Source organism: Centrocercus urophasianus, unplaced genomic scaffold, assembly GCF_019232065.1.
Source record: "Centrocercus urophasianus isolate 14NV4802_14NV808 unplaced genomic scaffold, USGS_Curo_1.0 seq_24, whole genome shotgun sequence".
Taxonomy (NCBI): domain Eukaryota; kingdom Metazoa; phylum Chordata; class Aves; order Galliformes; family Phasianidae; genus Centrocercus; species Centrocercus urophasianus.
In genome coordinates this window covers 2,335,794-2,352,519 of record NW_024884800.1, presented here as the reverse complement: position 1 = coordinate 2,352,519, position 16,726 = coordinate 2,335,794, and the positions used below count along the sequence as shown (strand labels likewise).

Genomic DNA, 16,726 nt, shown 5'->3' with positions numbered 1-16,726 from the left:
GGGGGTGCGGGCCGGAGGCGGCGGCGGAGCGGCGGCGGCGCGGAAGGGCGGCTCCCGGCGGAACGCGTGGGGCAACCAGTCGTACGCCGAGCTGATCAGCCAGGCCATCGAGAGCGCGCCCGAAAAGCGGCTGACGCTGGCGCAGATCTACGAGTGGATGGTCCGATCCGTGCCCTACTTCAAGGACAAGGGGGACAGCAACAGCTCTGCCGGATGGAAGGTGCGCGGGGCCCGGGGCTGCGGGGCCGCTTCGAGATGCTCCTTCTTTTCGCTCCTTCTTTTCGCTCCTTCTTTTCGCTCCTTCTTTTCGCTCTCCCCGTTGGGCCGTTTGCGGCCGCGTTCACCTGTTGCTCCTCGTCCAGTTCCGTGCCAGTATCGCGGCCCGGTGCTGTGCCTCGCTGTGCTCGCTCCTCGTGTTCTCTGTGCTGTGCTGGAAGGAGCAAAGCTGTCGCGGAGGCCGTCGAGGAGCTGCTGAGGCATCGGCTGAAGGGTTTTTTAACTCGAGGCCGCCGTTCTTTGCCGCCCCGGTGCGCAGGGCTCCGTGTAAATAAGTTTCATAGCAGGCATTCTTGGCGTTAAGGGCCTCCTTTAAAAGCGTGCTCTGTCCGAGAGTCACTTTCCAGGGACTGAGGACCTCTGCTGGAGTTTGGCAAAGGGAGAACACATCTTAGAGCTGCAGACTTCTTCCCATCTGCCGTCTCCTGCTGCTCTGTGCATGGGCAGGTGCTGCATTCAGTTAAAGGCCCGGCTCCACTTCCATCTTCTGCAGGTGGCAGCTGCAGTGCGTGCGCTGTTTGGTCAGGTGAACTCCAGCAGAGAGAAGAGGTGATGTGAGAGCTGGGCTGTGAAATAGCCCCATGGGCTGCATGCATATGTACTCCACAGCAGGTGCCCCACGAGTGGGGGCTGAAGGGCAGCACCGCAATGATGCTGTGCTGCTGTTTGCAGCCTGAACTGCAGTGTGAGCCCGTGGGTTTGGAGCTTCCACAACTCCGGCTCTGCATTCCTCTCCTGTGTGTCTGAGCACCCAGTCAGCACTGAGATTTAGCTTTGCTTCTATCGGTGCGTTGGTGGGGCTGCTTGCAGCTGGCCCAGCTCTGAAGGGGCTCACTGGGCTCACTGAGCAGCTGTGGGAGTCCTGTTGGCTGGTGAGGGGACAGGAGTGGTGGGACAGGTGCAGCTGTCTCAGCACAGGTTGGCATGGGTTGACACAGAACTTTTTCCCGCTGTATTTCTCACACTTTCTGACAGCTAAGCGTAGTTTAGCTAAATGTGAGTATCGTGCATATTTCTTGGTGTTAAATCTCTTTTTTGTGCAGGTTGAACCATCCTTAAGCTTCAGTTTGAGGCAGGTTGTTCTTTTCAGTAGGTTTGGGGGGCTCATGGCAGAAGGCTCTCCCTTCTCAGGCTGTGCACGCTGTGCTCCTACTCCTGCTGTGCTCCTCTGCTCCTACTGTTGCACAGACTCGTGTTCTTCTGACAAACAGTTCCTGGAACGGTGTCTGTTCTCTTCAGGAATGTGTCTGCATCTGTTTGGCAACAGATCCTGAGCCTGAAGTTGTGTGTTATTAAATATATCCTAAGATGCTGTGGGGAAGCTGAAGCATTTTGCCCAGCTGGGCGCTGCAGTAGGTGGGCATGGAGCTGGTAGGGCATGGCTGTCCTCTTATTTGAATGTGCAAAGGGACCCTTGGCCTTGGGTTTACTCTGAGTTTTCATTGTGTGTCATGTTTAGGAAACGTAGTCAGATTTAACATTCAGAAAGATGGAAATGTGGATCTGGGCTCTGTTGCTGTTCTGCAATGACTTTTTCCTCATGATGAAGTTCCTTTGTAGCCCTGCAGCCTGAGGGCTGCTTCGTCCCATCCAAACTGCCACAGAGATGCACGTAGGGGGTTCCAGTTACTTCTGCTCAAATTAAGGAATCTTCTTGGTGCAGCTTTTTCAGTGTTGAACTGAAAGAGTTTGGATAAGGGAACCAAAGGTGGAGCTGCTACCCAGTGCTGCTAGGATGCTCAATGCCTTCAGCCCCCTGAGCTGTGATGTTCCTGTTGTTTTGGCAGGCAGACTGGTAACGTATTGCGTTGTGCAGTTCTAATAGAGAATTTTAGATGGGAAGTTAAAGAAGTGAATGTGTTTAGAACACGATACACATCTGCTCTAGTTAATATAAAGCCTGTGAACTCGTTGCTTCGGAATGGCTTTGCAGCTGCTTTCCCCCAGCACACAATGGAGGGAAATACAGCTGTTACGGTCTGTGAGGGTGCGACCTCTGAATTCAGGAAAACTCAGTTCTCGAGGAAGGTGCTGTTTGCTGTTCCTGAATTGTGTGAGGGCGCAGACCTGCTGGGTGTGCGGTCTGTCTGCTCCCTAATGCAATTCAGCTGGGGTTAAGAATTAACCGGGCTGGGGGGAGAAGTGTCGGCGCAGGGGTGTGCCTGCAGCCCTGTAATCCCCTGTGGGCTCTGCAAGCTGCTCCAGGATAAGAGGATCATTCCTTCCGGCTCTCTGCCTGTAGGATGGGGGGCGCGGGGGCTTTGGGCAGAGCCATGCCTTGCTCAGCAGGAGGCCACAAACCCCTCTGCAGCAGTCCCTGTGTGCTCCTGTTGCACTTTGTGTGTCTGTGAGTATAAGCAGATTCAGCACAGTGATGGGCACACAAAGAACGTGGTCCCATCTAGAGCAGGGCCACGTTCCAAAGCCAGGCTTGTAATGTTCTCCCAAACCCACTGTTTTCTCCTCTGTAGGAGTAGAAGGAGCTTGAAGCTGGCCTCTTCCACATCACTTCAGCATAGGGAAGATCAGCCTTTTCCTATGCGTGCAGTGGAAAGGAAAGGACAAATGGTTCTGCAGCACTGGTTGCAGGAGGCTGAAGTGCCACGCTGCGCTCTGGCACTTTGTGTTTGCTTCCATTCAGATGTGTGTGTGCATGGTGCAACGATTCCAGTGGCTGCAGATTACACTGAGGAGGGGCCTCTCTGACTGCTACAGCTGTGACAGCAGCTCTTACGGTCCTCTGTAGAAGAGCAGCAGCCAGAAAGCAAAAGCAGCCCTGGCTGGGAGGTTCTGCAGGTTATCCTCACACCTTGCAAATGAGTTCCAATTCAGTTCCAATTAGGCGCGTGCTTGTTTTGCTGGAGGTGAGCTGTTCACCATTCATTGGCTCACTGACTGCTGCCCGGCCAGTTTCACTTTTTCTGTAGGCAGATGTACAGAGAGCAGGCGTAGAATGACGGACAGGCTGTGAAGCCGTTCAGAGTGTTCCCCTGTTGTTGCTGCCTGCTGAGGCAATAATTGGCTGCGTGCCCAAAAGCCGTAAAGCAAAAGGAAATGTAAAAGCGAAGCTCAGCGTTTTAGCTCTGAGCAAGGTGCTGTTCTGCACGAGCTTCAGTCCAGTGCACGTCTGTACGTGGGGAGGGCTCAGCCTGGAGCCTGGCTGCTCGCTGCCCACAGCTGCTGGCTGTGCAGGGACGGAGGCTGAGGTGGTGTTAATCTCCCTCAGACGTTCTGGCAGTGAAAATGAAGAGGTGTGCATTTCTACATTGCTTTGATTGCTGTTGTTGTTGCTGTCGTCATTGGCACCTAACTGAATTTCACAGAAACCAGAACAGCAGTAACCAACAGGGGTATGACAGAGCCGTGCTGCGTTAGATTTGTGAGGGTTCTTTTTAAGTTCTGTGGGTAATTCTTGTTTTTCTTTCACAGGATGCAGTCGTTCTGGTCCAAGGAGAGGAGAGCTCTCCTTTTGGCAGCATCCCCTCTGCCCCATGCAGTGTGCTCCAACCCCTGGGAGCTTTTGCTGCTCCCTGTCCATTTGTTTGGCAAAGCTGCATCGCTGAAAGATGAATTTTGCAGCATGGCTTCATCTGTGAGGCAGCCCTGAAAGGCAGCAGCTCCTGGGATGCGGGCATGGCTTGTTCCAACAAGTTCCTCCTGCTCTATCTAATCCCAAATAGCTCGTGCTGTGTCTGCCTGCCTATCATGTCCAACATCTAAATTGTCACGATTTCCTTCTTTTAAAGAGCTAGGATTTCCTTCTTTTGAGCTCAGACCGAAAGATTACAAGAGGGGAAAACATCCCTCCTAAGAAGCAGCTTTCTGTCTGCGAGGCTGAGCTCTGCACCCGTGCTGGAGGGCGGCCGCAGGGACACGGCTCAGCTCTGGAGCAGTTGTTTACTTGCTGGAGCACAGCTTTGCAAAATCTCTGCCATGAAGCCTTTTCCCAAAGCCTTGGGAGCCAAGTGACGGGGTGAGTGCTGAGACAGGCACTGACAAATGTGGGAGGCGGGGCGTCCTCCCTCGTGCAGCCTCTGAAGAATGCCGTGGCAAATTATAATTCAGTGCAATTACAGGCCTGGCTTTGGAACATGGCCCTGTGCTGGATGTGACCGTGTTCTTTGTGTGCCCGCAAGGCAGTGAGAATGCAGTGCAGGGATTGCACGTCTTGTTTTTCTTTTTGTCCTGTCCTCAGTTCTTCAGAAAGACTTTTTTTTTTTCTTTTGGCTAAGGCTTCCTCTGGGATTTGTGGTAGCAACTTTGGAGGCTTTGTCAAAGAATGGCTGCAGTGCTGATGGAGCATCCCTGAAAACCCAGGCAAACATGGGCAACAACCCCAACCTACCCTTGAAGCCTTGGAAGGGCCGTCGCTGGCTTCTGTAGTTAGCAGCTGTGTGCTGCAGGTGGGATGTGATGTGCTGCCTGGAAGGCTGTTGGGGAGAGCTGATGGCCTTACACACCACCTGGTGGGTGATGCCTTGCCTGCAGACCAAACAGGGCTCTGCATGGTGCTGGAGGGCTGTGTGGCAGCACAGATCGCTCCTTTCCTTTATATAGAGCCAGGAAGTGTTATCAACTGAGAAGATTCAGCGTAGTGATAACTGCTGGGGAATGAGGAGATGGTTTGCGTGGTGTTAGGCATGCAGCTGTGGCTGTTGGTGTGTCCTGCCCCAGACACGGAGTGGGGAATCACTGTTTAAGTAAATATTTCTGGCCAAGCTTTAATTCATGTAATAGCGGTCACGAATTTCCTACTAGTCTTGTCTGAATGTGGTTTAAAGGCATCAACTCTGATCCAAAAGGGATCAGAGACCCCAAAGGGGGCTTTTTTCACTGCAACACACAGCTGTACTCCATGAGATCCTCTGTGAGATGCAGTCACCCATTCCCCAGCTCATTGCCAAAGAGGTTCCCATGGCTTTGGCACCAACCTGTCCCCGTCCCCACACTCAGGCTGTGCTCTGCCCGGATGCACTGCAGACCCACAGCCCATGTTGGCACCCAGTATCAGCATTGCAGGGCAGCCAGACTGCTCTGCAGCATCTCTGAAGTTAATTGCAGCTCTGCTTTTGGTTCAAGTTGCTTAACGTCGAGAAAGGAAATACGTCAGGGTTGCCTAGGGGACTGAATTCTGTCATTTCCTCTCCTGCCAGGTTTCACTTGGAGTTCTGCAGTTATTTATGGTGAATTTTCCACTCGCTTTCTCAGTGAGATTTGAGGGTGCCCTCCGTGTGTCAGACCTGCGTCACTCTGACAGCTGCATCCTCATGCTGGGGAGCACACAGCGTGGAACCTGCCAGGGCAGGGGCTCCTCTCCTCATCCCCGTGGCTCAATTTGCTGCCTGCATGACACACAGGCAGCCCAGCACAGCCCCGATCACACATCTATTCTGTTCTGTAGTTTTGTTAGCGTGGAGATTGCCCAAAATGAAAGCAGAGCTGAGAGAGGAGCCTGAGAGCCACGTGCTGTGCGATGGGAGACGGAGCAGTGCAGCCACCATCTGTGGCCACTGACCATTGTGGCTGCTTAGCTCATCTCTGTGAGCCCTTTGCTACCTTTTGTGCAAGGGTTTCAGGCTTCCCAAAATAGTTATTTCAAGAGGTCTTGTTTCAAGCTGCTGTTCAGTCAGAAAATTTGGTGCTAAAACTTAGGATGTGGAAAGTGATGTTACTAGGATGTGGAAAGTGGTGTTATTTTTCAGGGATCTCTTGAAGCAATGCAGGAACACTTGCACCAATGCAGCCTGCAGGACTGGGCGTCTTCAGCAGCTCACAAGTTAATGTCAGAGGAATGAGTGGAGATCTGGGAGGTTCTTGCTATAGGAGCATGCATTGCAAGCGTGGTCACCTGGGGAGTGGGGCAGTGCTTTGGAAATGAGGCAACAGCTTCCCAGGTAATGGTACCACTCTGATTGCTGTTCTGGACTTGGAGAAGAATAAAAATGAGCTTGTGTATCCTTTGGGAATGTTTTTTCTCCAAATCCTCAACAGCCAGTGGTTGAAATGAAAGCTGACACAGAACTATTTGCACCTCTCCTTCCATCTGCACAAAACTTTCCACTGTGCCCGTGGTGTTTGTTTATCTGCAGCTGGCCTGCTTTAGGACAGTATGTTTGAGGTGGACAAAATGAGCGTGGTAAGGACTCATCTGAGAGGAAAGGGTGGGGAGAGGGAAAGCAGCAGGGCAGGAAGAGCTGTGCTTAGAAGCAGTGGAAAAGGATGATAAAAGCACAGTTGGTTCAGAGCGGTGATGTAGTGCGTGAAAACTGAAGGCTGCTTGGAGCTTTTTAGCTTGTATGACACAGGTGTTGCCCTGGACCACTGTTGTGCTACTGATACAGCACCTTTTAATTATGTGCAATTTGCCCATCTGAACTAATGAAGTGCACAGCACAGGCTTCAGGGAGGCTGGTGGAGGGGCTGCCCAAACAGCTTGCTGATCCTAAAGCGCAGGGAGGTTTATCAGCACAGCTGTGGGATGAAAATTTGCTCTGACATTGGTGTGCAGCCATTTCAGCTGGCAATTTCTAGCAAAGCTCAACCACGTGAAGGGTGTTGGGAGGGACGAGGAATGCATGCTTTGCCAAATAGGAAGATGGGAGAGGCTAAAACTGGCATGTACTGTGTGGGAGTGCATTATCAGCTTGAACATCTTACCCCATTAGAAGCACACACAGTGTACTGCATCCTTGCAGAGTGGGGCTGGCAGCCTCCAGGCTTAGCAGGACTCTTGCTCCACAGATTCTCTCTTGTTTGTATTGGAGATAAAAAAGGTGACGGGTCTATGGAATTGGGAGTGTTGTGTCAGTGTCGTGGTGGTTTCACCCCTGGTGCTGCAGTGAGGCACTGCACTTCTTGCTGGTGCTGTCAAACATGTTCAAGCAGAAATAGCAGGCTTTAGACAAGTAGCACTTTGCTATGCCTTTCTTCTCTGGATGCTGTCTGAATACACTATGAGATTTCTAATTGAGAGGCGTGGTGTAAGCAGTCCTCACATCTTGTATCTTTTTTTGTTTTCTTTTCAGAACTCTATTAGGCATAACCTGTCCCTGCACAGCAAGTTCATTAAAGTTCATAATGAAGCCACAGGGAAGAGTTCCTGGTGGATGCTCAATCCTGAAGGTGGTAAAAGCGGGAAAGCGCCAAGAAGAAGAGCTGCATCTATGGACAACAGCAGCAAACTCGCTAAAGTCAGAAGTAAAGCATCCAAAAAGAAGCCCCCTCTCCAGTCTGCACCAGAAGCCACTGCTGACAGCCCTGGCTCCCAGTTCCCAAAGTGGCCTGGGAGCCCGTCTTCAAGAAGCAACGAGGACTCTGACGTGTGGAACACCTTCAGGCCTCGAACCAGTTCCAATGCAAGCACCATCAGTGCCAGGCTTTCTCCAATCCTGACCGAGCAGGATGACCTCCACGACGAAGAGCTTCTCCCGTCTATGGTGTACTCCAGTGCATCCAGCAACGTTCCACCAACCGTGACTGAGGAGCTTGAGCTCATCGATGGGTTGAATTTGATGTCTCCCAGCTCATCCGTGCTGTCTACCCAGCAATCTGCCTCCAGTGGTCAGATCCAGAGAGATTCCAGCTTTTCCTTGCGGAGCCCGAATGCAGCTGGTCAGACCACTACGTTTGGCAATTCCCTGTTTAACCCTGTTGAAATGTCTCTGCAGAGTTCTGTCAGCCATTTCTCCGGCCCGCAGACCTTGGAAGCTCTTCTGACACCCGGCTCTCCGCCTCCAAGGGATGTGCTGATGACTCAGGTGGATCCAGTTCTCCCGCAGACTGGTGGCAGGATGAGCAGCCGAACTCTTCTGCTTCTAGGTGGACAATCCACCCCGAGTAAGATGAGCTCAGGCAACGCGCGAGGAAAGCCTGCAGAGCAGCAGGCAGAACCAGTTGGTGCCACTGTTTTGCCATCAACGCTTCCCATAGTAGCATCTCCTCAAAACACTGCCAGCATTAACAGTTTGAAGGCTCCAGTTTCTGCAACAGCTGCCCAGTCGGTCCAGCTGGGCAGTCCTCCACTGCTTTCTTCTGCTGGCCCTGCTCCTCTGGGGTTGAACCAGGACAGGCTGCCCATTGACCTGGACATTGACATGTACATGGAGAACCTTGAATGTGATATGGATTACATAATCAACAGTGAACTCATGGATGGAGAAGGACTGGACTTTAACTTTGAACCTGTTCCGTCTACTCCCAGCTATCCCAGCAGCTCACAGGCTTCCAGCCACACCTGGGTACCAAGTTAACTTCAGGAGCACAAAAAGGTAAGTGGTGCCATGTAGACACCATGGCTCTGTTGTAACAGCATCAGCCCTGTCTGAAGCTTCCTGTGCCCCACTGTCAGTAGTGGAAGAGAAGCCTTTGGAAGAGAGAGTTGTCTTTCAGGACAAAGCTCTGGGAGAGCTGCATTCCCTATTAGAAGGGGAAAGACTGTGTGAAGGAGAGTGGATTTAACTGGACCAGGTAGTAAGCTTCTTAATGAAGTAGAGCAGCAAACTGAATGAAATTCTTGCTGTCTCTCATTAACAAAGATGAGTGTTCTGCAGGAAGTTGGTCTTTTCCTCTGAATTTGATGTGAGAACGTATTCTGCTTACATGAGAATGGTATATTCAGAGCTGTTGAACTGAGAACTGTTTCTGTCGAGGTTGTAATTACGTTTGCAATGTTTTCCAGTATGTGTAGTTGCAAAGCCTATCTGTTTCAGGATTGTCTGCTTTGCCTGCGTGTAGCAGGACACAGATGCTCTCGGTTTATCAGCCCTTCTACCTTTCCCTTATCTGGGAATGTTGTCTGTAAGGTCTTGTTTGCCTGTTTATCAGCCTATGCAGCCATCAGAATGGAAGAGGAAGAGAAAATGGGAGTGTGTGGTGTGAATGGGGATGGAAGGAGGAAGGATGTGTCAGTGCTGTCGCACTGGAGATGGAGGCATGTTTCACACTTGGAGCTCACCTAACTAATGGAAAAGGGGCAGTTGCTTTATGGGCTGAGGCACAGGCTGGGTACTGGTTGTGAGGTGGAAGTGTTGCCAGGAATATCTCTTGAGGAGACAGATTTGGGATGTGTTGGTGTTGCAAGCTCAATTAATAATGCTGGGCAGATGGAAGGGCAAACTGCAGATACTGCTTGAGTTGTGGGAAGCTCTTGAGCTTCAAAATGGTGGAGGATGAGCAGAATTACCATGTGCTTTACGTTAATACTCATTCCAAGGCAAGTGAGTAACATGAAGACAGTCTTGCTTTGAGCAAGGAGTTTTGACTGGGTGACCTCTGGAGGTTCCTTCAGCCTAAGTTCTCTGCTGATTGCTGCTGCTGTTCATGCTGTGGGTCAGATATCAGACTGAACACTTCTCTGCTCCGCACCAGTACAGCCTTCCAGGCAAGTACTGTGGACTAGGCGCAGTGAAATGCTGTCCTTCAGGCCTGTGATGCTTAAACATTGATACACCATTATATATTGACTTTTTAAGCACAGTTGAATGCCTTTCCCCTGTTTCCTCACTAGGCTTTTTATAGCCTTGTGCACTCATTAAGTGTTCTGGAATTACGGAGTGTTTGCCTTAAACTGGGCATCTTCAGGTGGAATATGACAACTCGGTTTTGATTTCAGAGCTCTTCAGCTGTGTGAAGACAGTTTGCAAGCCGGTGGCAGAGGTTGGTGCATCCTCAGCACTGTTTCCATGGGGCCTTGTCCTGAGCTCTTGTGGTTCTGTATGCCGTGCATCGCGTCTGGAGAGAGCATCCACTTCATGGAGGGAAATGTTCACAGCAGTGTTTATGAAACGTGGATGCTGCAGATATCCTGCAGTCCTGGCTGCATTCGTTAGCTGGGCTGGGTAGTCAACAGAATACAGCATATCATACACAGCTTTATTTTTTGAAGGGATATAAAATAGGGGAAGTTGACCAAATGTTTTTCAAAGGGTAGGGACTAGTGCTGGTGAAGGCATGGCTGCAATGAAAGGCAGAGGGAGAAGATGAGGCTCGTAGCAGCAGCTGTGCTCTTGTTCAGTACAGATATTCAGTGCGTGCGTTGTTTAATCAAAGCAGAGTCACCTTGTTCTGGTGTGCCAGGCTTTCATATTGCCATGTGAAGTTCACACTAGTGAAAGCTACCACAGATGACTGCTAGCATTAGAGCCGCCCCAAACAGTGTCTGCAGGCTGGTTTGTGTCCCCCTGGGTTGGGTATGGCTGTAACGCTGAACAAAAGCTGCTTACTAGAGAGTGCTGGTGGTCATGCACTGTGATTTGGAACATTGCTGTTCCTCACGGTGTGCAGAGCAGGCAGGACTTTATCCCCTTCTGCTGTGGTAAGACTGATGAGTGTGTCCACAGCTCCCCAGTGCTCTGCTTAGACCCCTTTACATGCAGATGAGAGATCCAGCACCAAACCCTTGCCTCTGCCCAGCGGTGGTGCAAAGCCCACAGAGCACCTCTTGGCCTGCAAGGAAGAGTGGCAGCGTGCCAGCACTTTATTTGACTGGGAAACACGGAAATCCTGCCATTGCTGCTGCTGACTGCATGGATAATGTGTGGTGAAGGTGCTCGATGTGCACAGTGCTTTGTGGGCTGAAGGCTGTGCAGGCAGCGTGCCCGCATCTGGAAGTAGTGGTTGGCCTGCAGGTGCTCCTCCATGCTTCATGCTGGTGTCCCCTGTTGGTGGCTTTGTGCTTGCTCAGCCCCGTGCCTTTCCGTACCGTTTTGGTGTGAGGTCCATCTGCTCTTCTGGTAGAGCTTCGCTAACGATCTTCGCGTGTTCAGTTGGGATTAGCTCTGTAGCCTGCAGAGCCCTTTATCCCTCGCCCAGCTTGGGCCGGACTCGGTGTTTCTGTGCTGTTCTGTAATTCCTTTCAGTCCCAACACTGCATTTTGTTCTACTAGAAATCTAATAACTAACTGACCCGCCTGCATTGTCTCACAGTTGCCCTGGAGCCTGTTGCTCTGGCTGCTTTTCTTCTTGTCGGGGCTGATGCCCTCCTGCTGCTTCTTCACCATCCCACAAGTTTCATTTTGTGCTCACCAGTGCTATTGCTGAATTTGAGAGACTTGGTGCCCTGCGTTTACCTTCTCATTCTGCCTCAGATTGTCTTAAATCTGCTGAGATCTCTCCCCAGCCTTGTTTGCTGCTCTGAGTCCAGCCAGAATGAGGCGGAGGGTCTTTGTCCCTTCCCTCCCGACTCACATTTGTGGCTGCCCTTCCTTGCTGCTTTCTCACAGTGCTTCTGGTGGCAGCCCAGTCCTTAACAGCTGCTTATCTCACGGAGCTTTGGTGCCATCAGCTCGCAGGAGGAGTGCTTACTTCTGACCTGTGTGCTTTTGTTTCGTCCTTCTGTCTCGACGGTACTGAGTTTGGGGCTGAGCAGTTGTGTCCTCTACTTGACTCCTCCATCAAGGTCTCTGTGTTTGTTCCCTCGTGTCAGTGGGCATCCTTTGAGCAGCGCAGGGCTGACTGATAGTAACCATCTCCTTATCTGTGCATCCAGGATTGCCACCGAAGCTGAGATCTAACTGTTCACTCTTTTTCTTCTCCCTAGTGTCCTTCAGGTTTTGAACATTGGGTTCTGACTTCGCTTCCCACCCCCTGGCAGAGAAAAGAACGGAGCATGTTGGATTTGCTTTCCCTGCACGCCACACCTTGGGCAGAAGGGGCTGCCCACCTGGGAAGAAGGGGCAAACTGCATCTGGCTGCAACAGGAAGAGGTTAAAAATAAGAATCCTGTTATGTGCCACGTCTCTTCCTACAAACCTGACCCTGCCATGGACCTTCTGGGGAAACCCTGGGCTGTGTGTGTCCGGAGAGGAGCCCTGGTAGAAACCTCGGCCAGAAGCCTCTGTGGCGGGCAGTAGTGTTTTCCCATGTGAAGAGTTGGGTTTGCTGGAGGAATGTCTCCATGGCTGTCCTCTCTCTGCTACGGCACAAAGTCTCCCAGTGCCTCGGGCTGGCGGAGGGCTGCTCGCTTCCCTCTTGCCTTGAAATAGTTGGACGTTTTCATTAAAGCCACCAGATGTGCACTTGGAATCCCACGGACTGGCAGAGGAATGGGAAGCAGCGTGCTGGTGGAAGCCTGGTGGGAAGAGGGGTGCTGTTATGGGGCTGGGGTCGGTTCCACTGTGCCCTTCTCACCGGATCAGCCGTCATCTTTGTGCAGCGAAGGGCTGTGGTTGTGGCATTAGGGGCTTCCTTCATTCATCTGAGAGGAGCAGTGTTGAGTTTTCCACTGTGCCAACTGTGCCCTGTTGAATCCTAAGCATGTTCACAGAAGTCCCTATGCTGTTCTCAGCACATTCCCAATACGCCAGGCTGATGTAAAATAGGCACGGGTGCCAATAGCTGTTAATGGGACGCGAAAGCATCATCTGGGGGTTTGTTTCTCATCTGTCATGCTACAACAGAGAAGGGGAAAGCCTGGGTGTGGCCTTAACAGAGCCCTGGTTGCTTTTCAGAAGGGCATTTTCTATAGATGAAATATTTTTTTACTAATCTGGGAACTTTCTACAGTGAATATGAAGCCAATGTTAAGTGTGTCCCCTTTGGGCGTATCAGGAGCCTCTGAGGAGGTGCCAGTGACAGACTTCTTTTTCAGAGCTGTATTAGGAACAAACATATTTGATGTTGGGTAATGTGTATGATTGAGGGGAGAGTTGGCAGATCCCCACAGTTTCCAACAGCCGTGGGGAAGGTTGTACATTATTGTAATCTATATGTAAAAGTAGCTGCAAATTACATAGAAGCTTTTCTAAACCTTTTTAAATATATATTATATATTTTAATTGAGAATGAGATTATTGGATAAAAAAAAAAAAAACCAACACTTGCATCTGTCCCCTTGATAGCAAATAACACTACAGAGTGGGAGGGGACAGGCCTAAGGCATTTTGGGCCAAGAAGCCGAAGATGTCATTAGTACAAGTGGGAAGAGCACTGCAGTGTAACTGGGAATACTGCCTCCCCTAAAGCAAGTGGAAGGCACCAGCATGGCATTCAGCCACAGCTTCTCGTGTGGTCCCCTGGATCCAGCATTCCCACTGTGCTGGGGAATGCCAGCCATTAACTGCACTCCTCGTCCCTTCGGTAGCTGGGCTGCGTTGCAGGGATTCCCATTTGTGGGATGCTGTGGGTTTGGCCGTGCTCCATCTGCTGGCGTTCCAGGCAGAGCGATGGTGAGCACTAGCCGGTGTGTTTGGCAGCTGTCACCTTGGGTTCTGTGATTTTATTTGTTGCTGGGGTTTCTTGTGCTGCTGGGGAGCATCACCCTGGGGCTGTGTCAGATCTTGTCCCATCTCTTGGTTCTTGCAGGACAGAAGTTAGGAAAGAGGAGAGCAGTTCACTTGGCATGTTTCTGCTACCATTTGGTGCTGGCAGTGGCAGGACCTGGTGAGACGTGGTGGTGCTTTTAGGGTATTCCAGTAGGCTGGGTCTGGCAGAACCCCTCTGGGCTCTTTGCTGAAGGAGGAGATGGTTTCTGCTCTGGTTTCCATCGTGCAGTGCCATGAGCCATGTTGTCTCGCCACCTTGTCTGCTCTGTTGTCATGGACCTCATTTCGTTTTCATTTGAGTGGAGATTTGGAGCACTGGGAGTGGTTTGTCTGCCTGCCTGCACCAAGGAGTCTTCAACAGCCTTATCCTCAGCACGCTTGGCCATCAGAGCCCTTGCGTAGTCTGATAACCTCTGCTTTGAAGGCAGTCTCTGTGGCAGACCTCATGGCAATGCACTTAAAAATAATCCACCATCTGCATGTCTGGCCACACCTCGCTGCAGCAAAACCAAAAACGTTGAGGAGGCAGATCATGAGCTGGGATACCAGGTCTTGAGCCACGGATGCATATTCTCACTGCAATTAGTTCCTTACTCAAATCGACAGATAGCCTTTCCACAAACACCTCATGCTACATATGGCATGTATTGCACATAATGACTGGCCATTATGCTGATTCACTTAATAGATCCGGTGGGATTTGGGTTTTCGGGTGGATAATAGGCCACTTTGTTTGCTTGGACCCCCAGGGCAGACAAGTCCCATGATGTGCAGAATGAGCTGATGGCTGCTGTGCTTAGGGGTGGTTCTGCTGCTTCACAGCTGCGTATCAAGGACAGGATAGCTGCTCAGTGTGACTCTAATGCCTTTATCATGAAAACAGAGCCCAAAGCAATAGGAAGGGTGTTGTTAGCAACAGGTGCTCTCCATCCTCAACGCAAGAGCAGCTGGCAGGGGCTGAAGGAGCTGGAGCTGGTGCTGAGGATGGTGCTCAGAAGGAGTGCTCAGTGAGCAACGAATGCAGTGTTATGGGCTCAGGCAGATTGTCTGCTTGTTGGTATGTGTGGCAGGGCAGTTTGGATCCCGGTCACCGAGGGCAGAGATGCAGAGAATTTGGGAGTTCTCCAACCCCTTCTCAAATAACTTCCCCTTCATAAAGCTTTTCTAGCCTGGGATGTTTCCTCATAGGACATAAAGGACTTTCAAGTTCTTAAACCACTGCTTGCTGAAGGCTGGGAGGTTTCACTCAGCACTTCCATGGGATTTGTGTCCTTTCCCAAAGCGTTGGCTTCCAACAGATGCCGAGTGCAGCACAGCATCTCGGTGGGTCGTTCCTCTGAGTCAGCAGCAATGACCAGCAGGGACGTATGGGGGCTGTTCCTGTAAGCAGGGGTCGGGCTGGGGTCAGGGAGCAGCTCTGAGCCCGGTGGGGAAAGAGGGCAGGGGACACTGCTGTGGGGACTGCTGCTCCCTGACAAGTGCCTGGGGGGCTCCTGGCATGAAGCCCTCTGCCGTGCTGTGCACACCTTCCCTGTCCTCACTGTACCAAGTTCCATTTGCATCCAGAGGATCAAATGCTGTCTTCCGCAGCGTGAGGCTGTGTGCTCTGGGTCTGAAGGGTTCTGCCCATGGAGCCTGCTGGGAGGCACATGTATTGCTTTCATTTACGCCTGAGTTTAGCTAATTGCTTGAGACTTCTTCATAACTTGTGCGTATTTCACTACTACCAGCTCCCTGACGAAGTTTGGGCTATTGAAAGCTGCTTAGAGCCCTTAATTTCCATAGCTGGTGTGTCTAAAACCATGCCGTCCCCTGCCTGGGCTGCTTCACAAACAGCAGTGCCATCATTCTGCTGAGAGCAACGAATGCAGTGGGAGCATTCCGGAGCCCGGCTGTGCTCATAACTGAGGCTCATGCTAGAAGCAAGTAGCACTAATCAGCTTTTCCAAAGGAAATGCCTAGAAAGCTTTTCTATAGATCATGATTTGTTCATTTTCTTACTTAAGTGCTTATTTATAGTCACACTCAAATGCTCCAGGGCTAGCCTTGCTCCAGGAGGGAGAAACCTGTGTCTGGTGCTGCGGGTGGGGGTGTCTGGGGAGAGGGGGTCACCGAAATAATGTGCAAGTTTGGACCATTATCCAAAAAAACACTCTTATATCAATTTTGGGACGTGAACCTGAACAGGGATGGCGTAGGGTTTACCTCAGCTGCGTGTCTGGTGAAAAGTTTGTTCTGATTCACGTGGGGAAAAGCAAGCAGGAGGTGACTCCGGGTGCCTGAAAGCTCAGTAGCGTGTGTAACTCATCACTACAGCTCATAACCCTGGAGAAAGGGACCCTTGTGGTGCCGAGCAGGAGGGCATGGCCACAGCTGGTGCTCCCAAAGTGTCTGGAGAGGTCTGGCTCTGCAGGGTGTAGGGCACTTCTGCTGGGAGCAGCCTTCTGAGAGCTGGGGCTGGTTTGGGGAAGAGGTGTTTCCAGCACAGCTTTCTGCACTGCCAGCGCAGGCACTGCACATAGGATGGGCACCACGAGCAGATGCCTTTCCCACCCCATCCCCCTCTGCACACTTTCACCCATTTCTCATGAGAATTTTTTTTTTTTTTTACATAATAAATCTCTGCTTTTGTTTGCTCTCTGTAGCAGTGTAACTTCTGAACCATTACAGGCTCTTTGTTACCATCTGTGCTAGCAAGACTGTAGAATGTGCTAGACTAGGGGGGAATGTTTGACAAATAAAAAACCTGTAATCCTCTACTCTGTGTCTCATGCGGTTTGTTCTGGTGTGCTGATGGGGGCCCATTTTTATTGTTTGTGGTTTTTTTTTTACTGATTGATTTTCCTTGCCTTCAGCTTCTTTCCTTCACCTCCCCACGCTATCAGGGCAGACTATGTGCCTGCCCTGTGAGAGCTGCAGTGTGCTCCTAAGTGTGCAGATCTCTTTGGTGCCAGTGGTGCTGCCAAGCTCTAAAGCTGACCCTGGGCAGCTGTAACTTCTGCAGGACTGTTCTGGAATTGTGCTGACCCAGGGCTTGCCCTCCTTGACCTGAGTGCAAATGGCTCTGTTCACTTTGCATGGAGATGTTTGGTGTTCACTTGTATTCCACCGAGTGTCAGCAGTTGTGCTGGCTGTCTCTAGGAGAACAGAGGTGGAGTTGCTGCTCCATCCAGCAGATGCTGTCCATTAGG

General features: G+C 51.1%; 1 protein-coding gene across 1 annotated transcript; it reads left to right on the top strand.

The window, feature by feature from the left end:
- Position 1: 1 nt before the first annotated feature.
- On the top strand, positions 2-16,294 carry FOXO4 (forkhead box O4; the record flags this gene model as incomplete). The annotated part of the gene is made up of 3 exons (XM_042825365.1): positions 2-220; positions 7,302-8,543; positions 11,813-16,294. Coding segments are annotated over 2 exons (1,443 nt in total), but the record flags the coding sequence as incomplete, so codon positions are not given.
- Between the last annotated feature and the right edge of the window lie 432 nt (positions 16,295-16,726).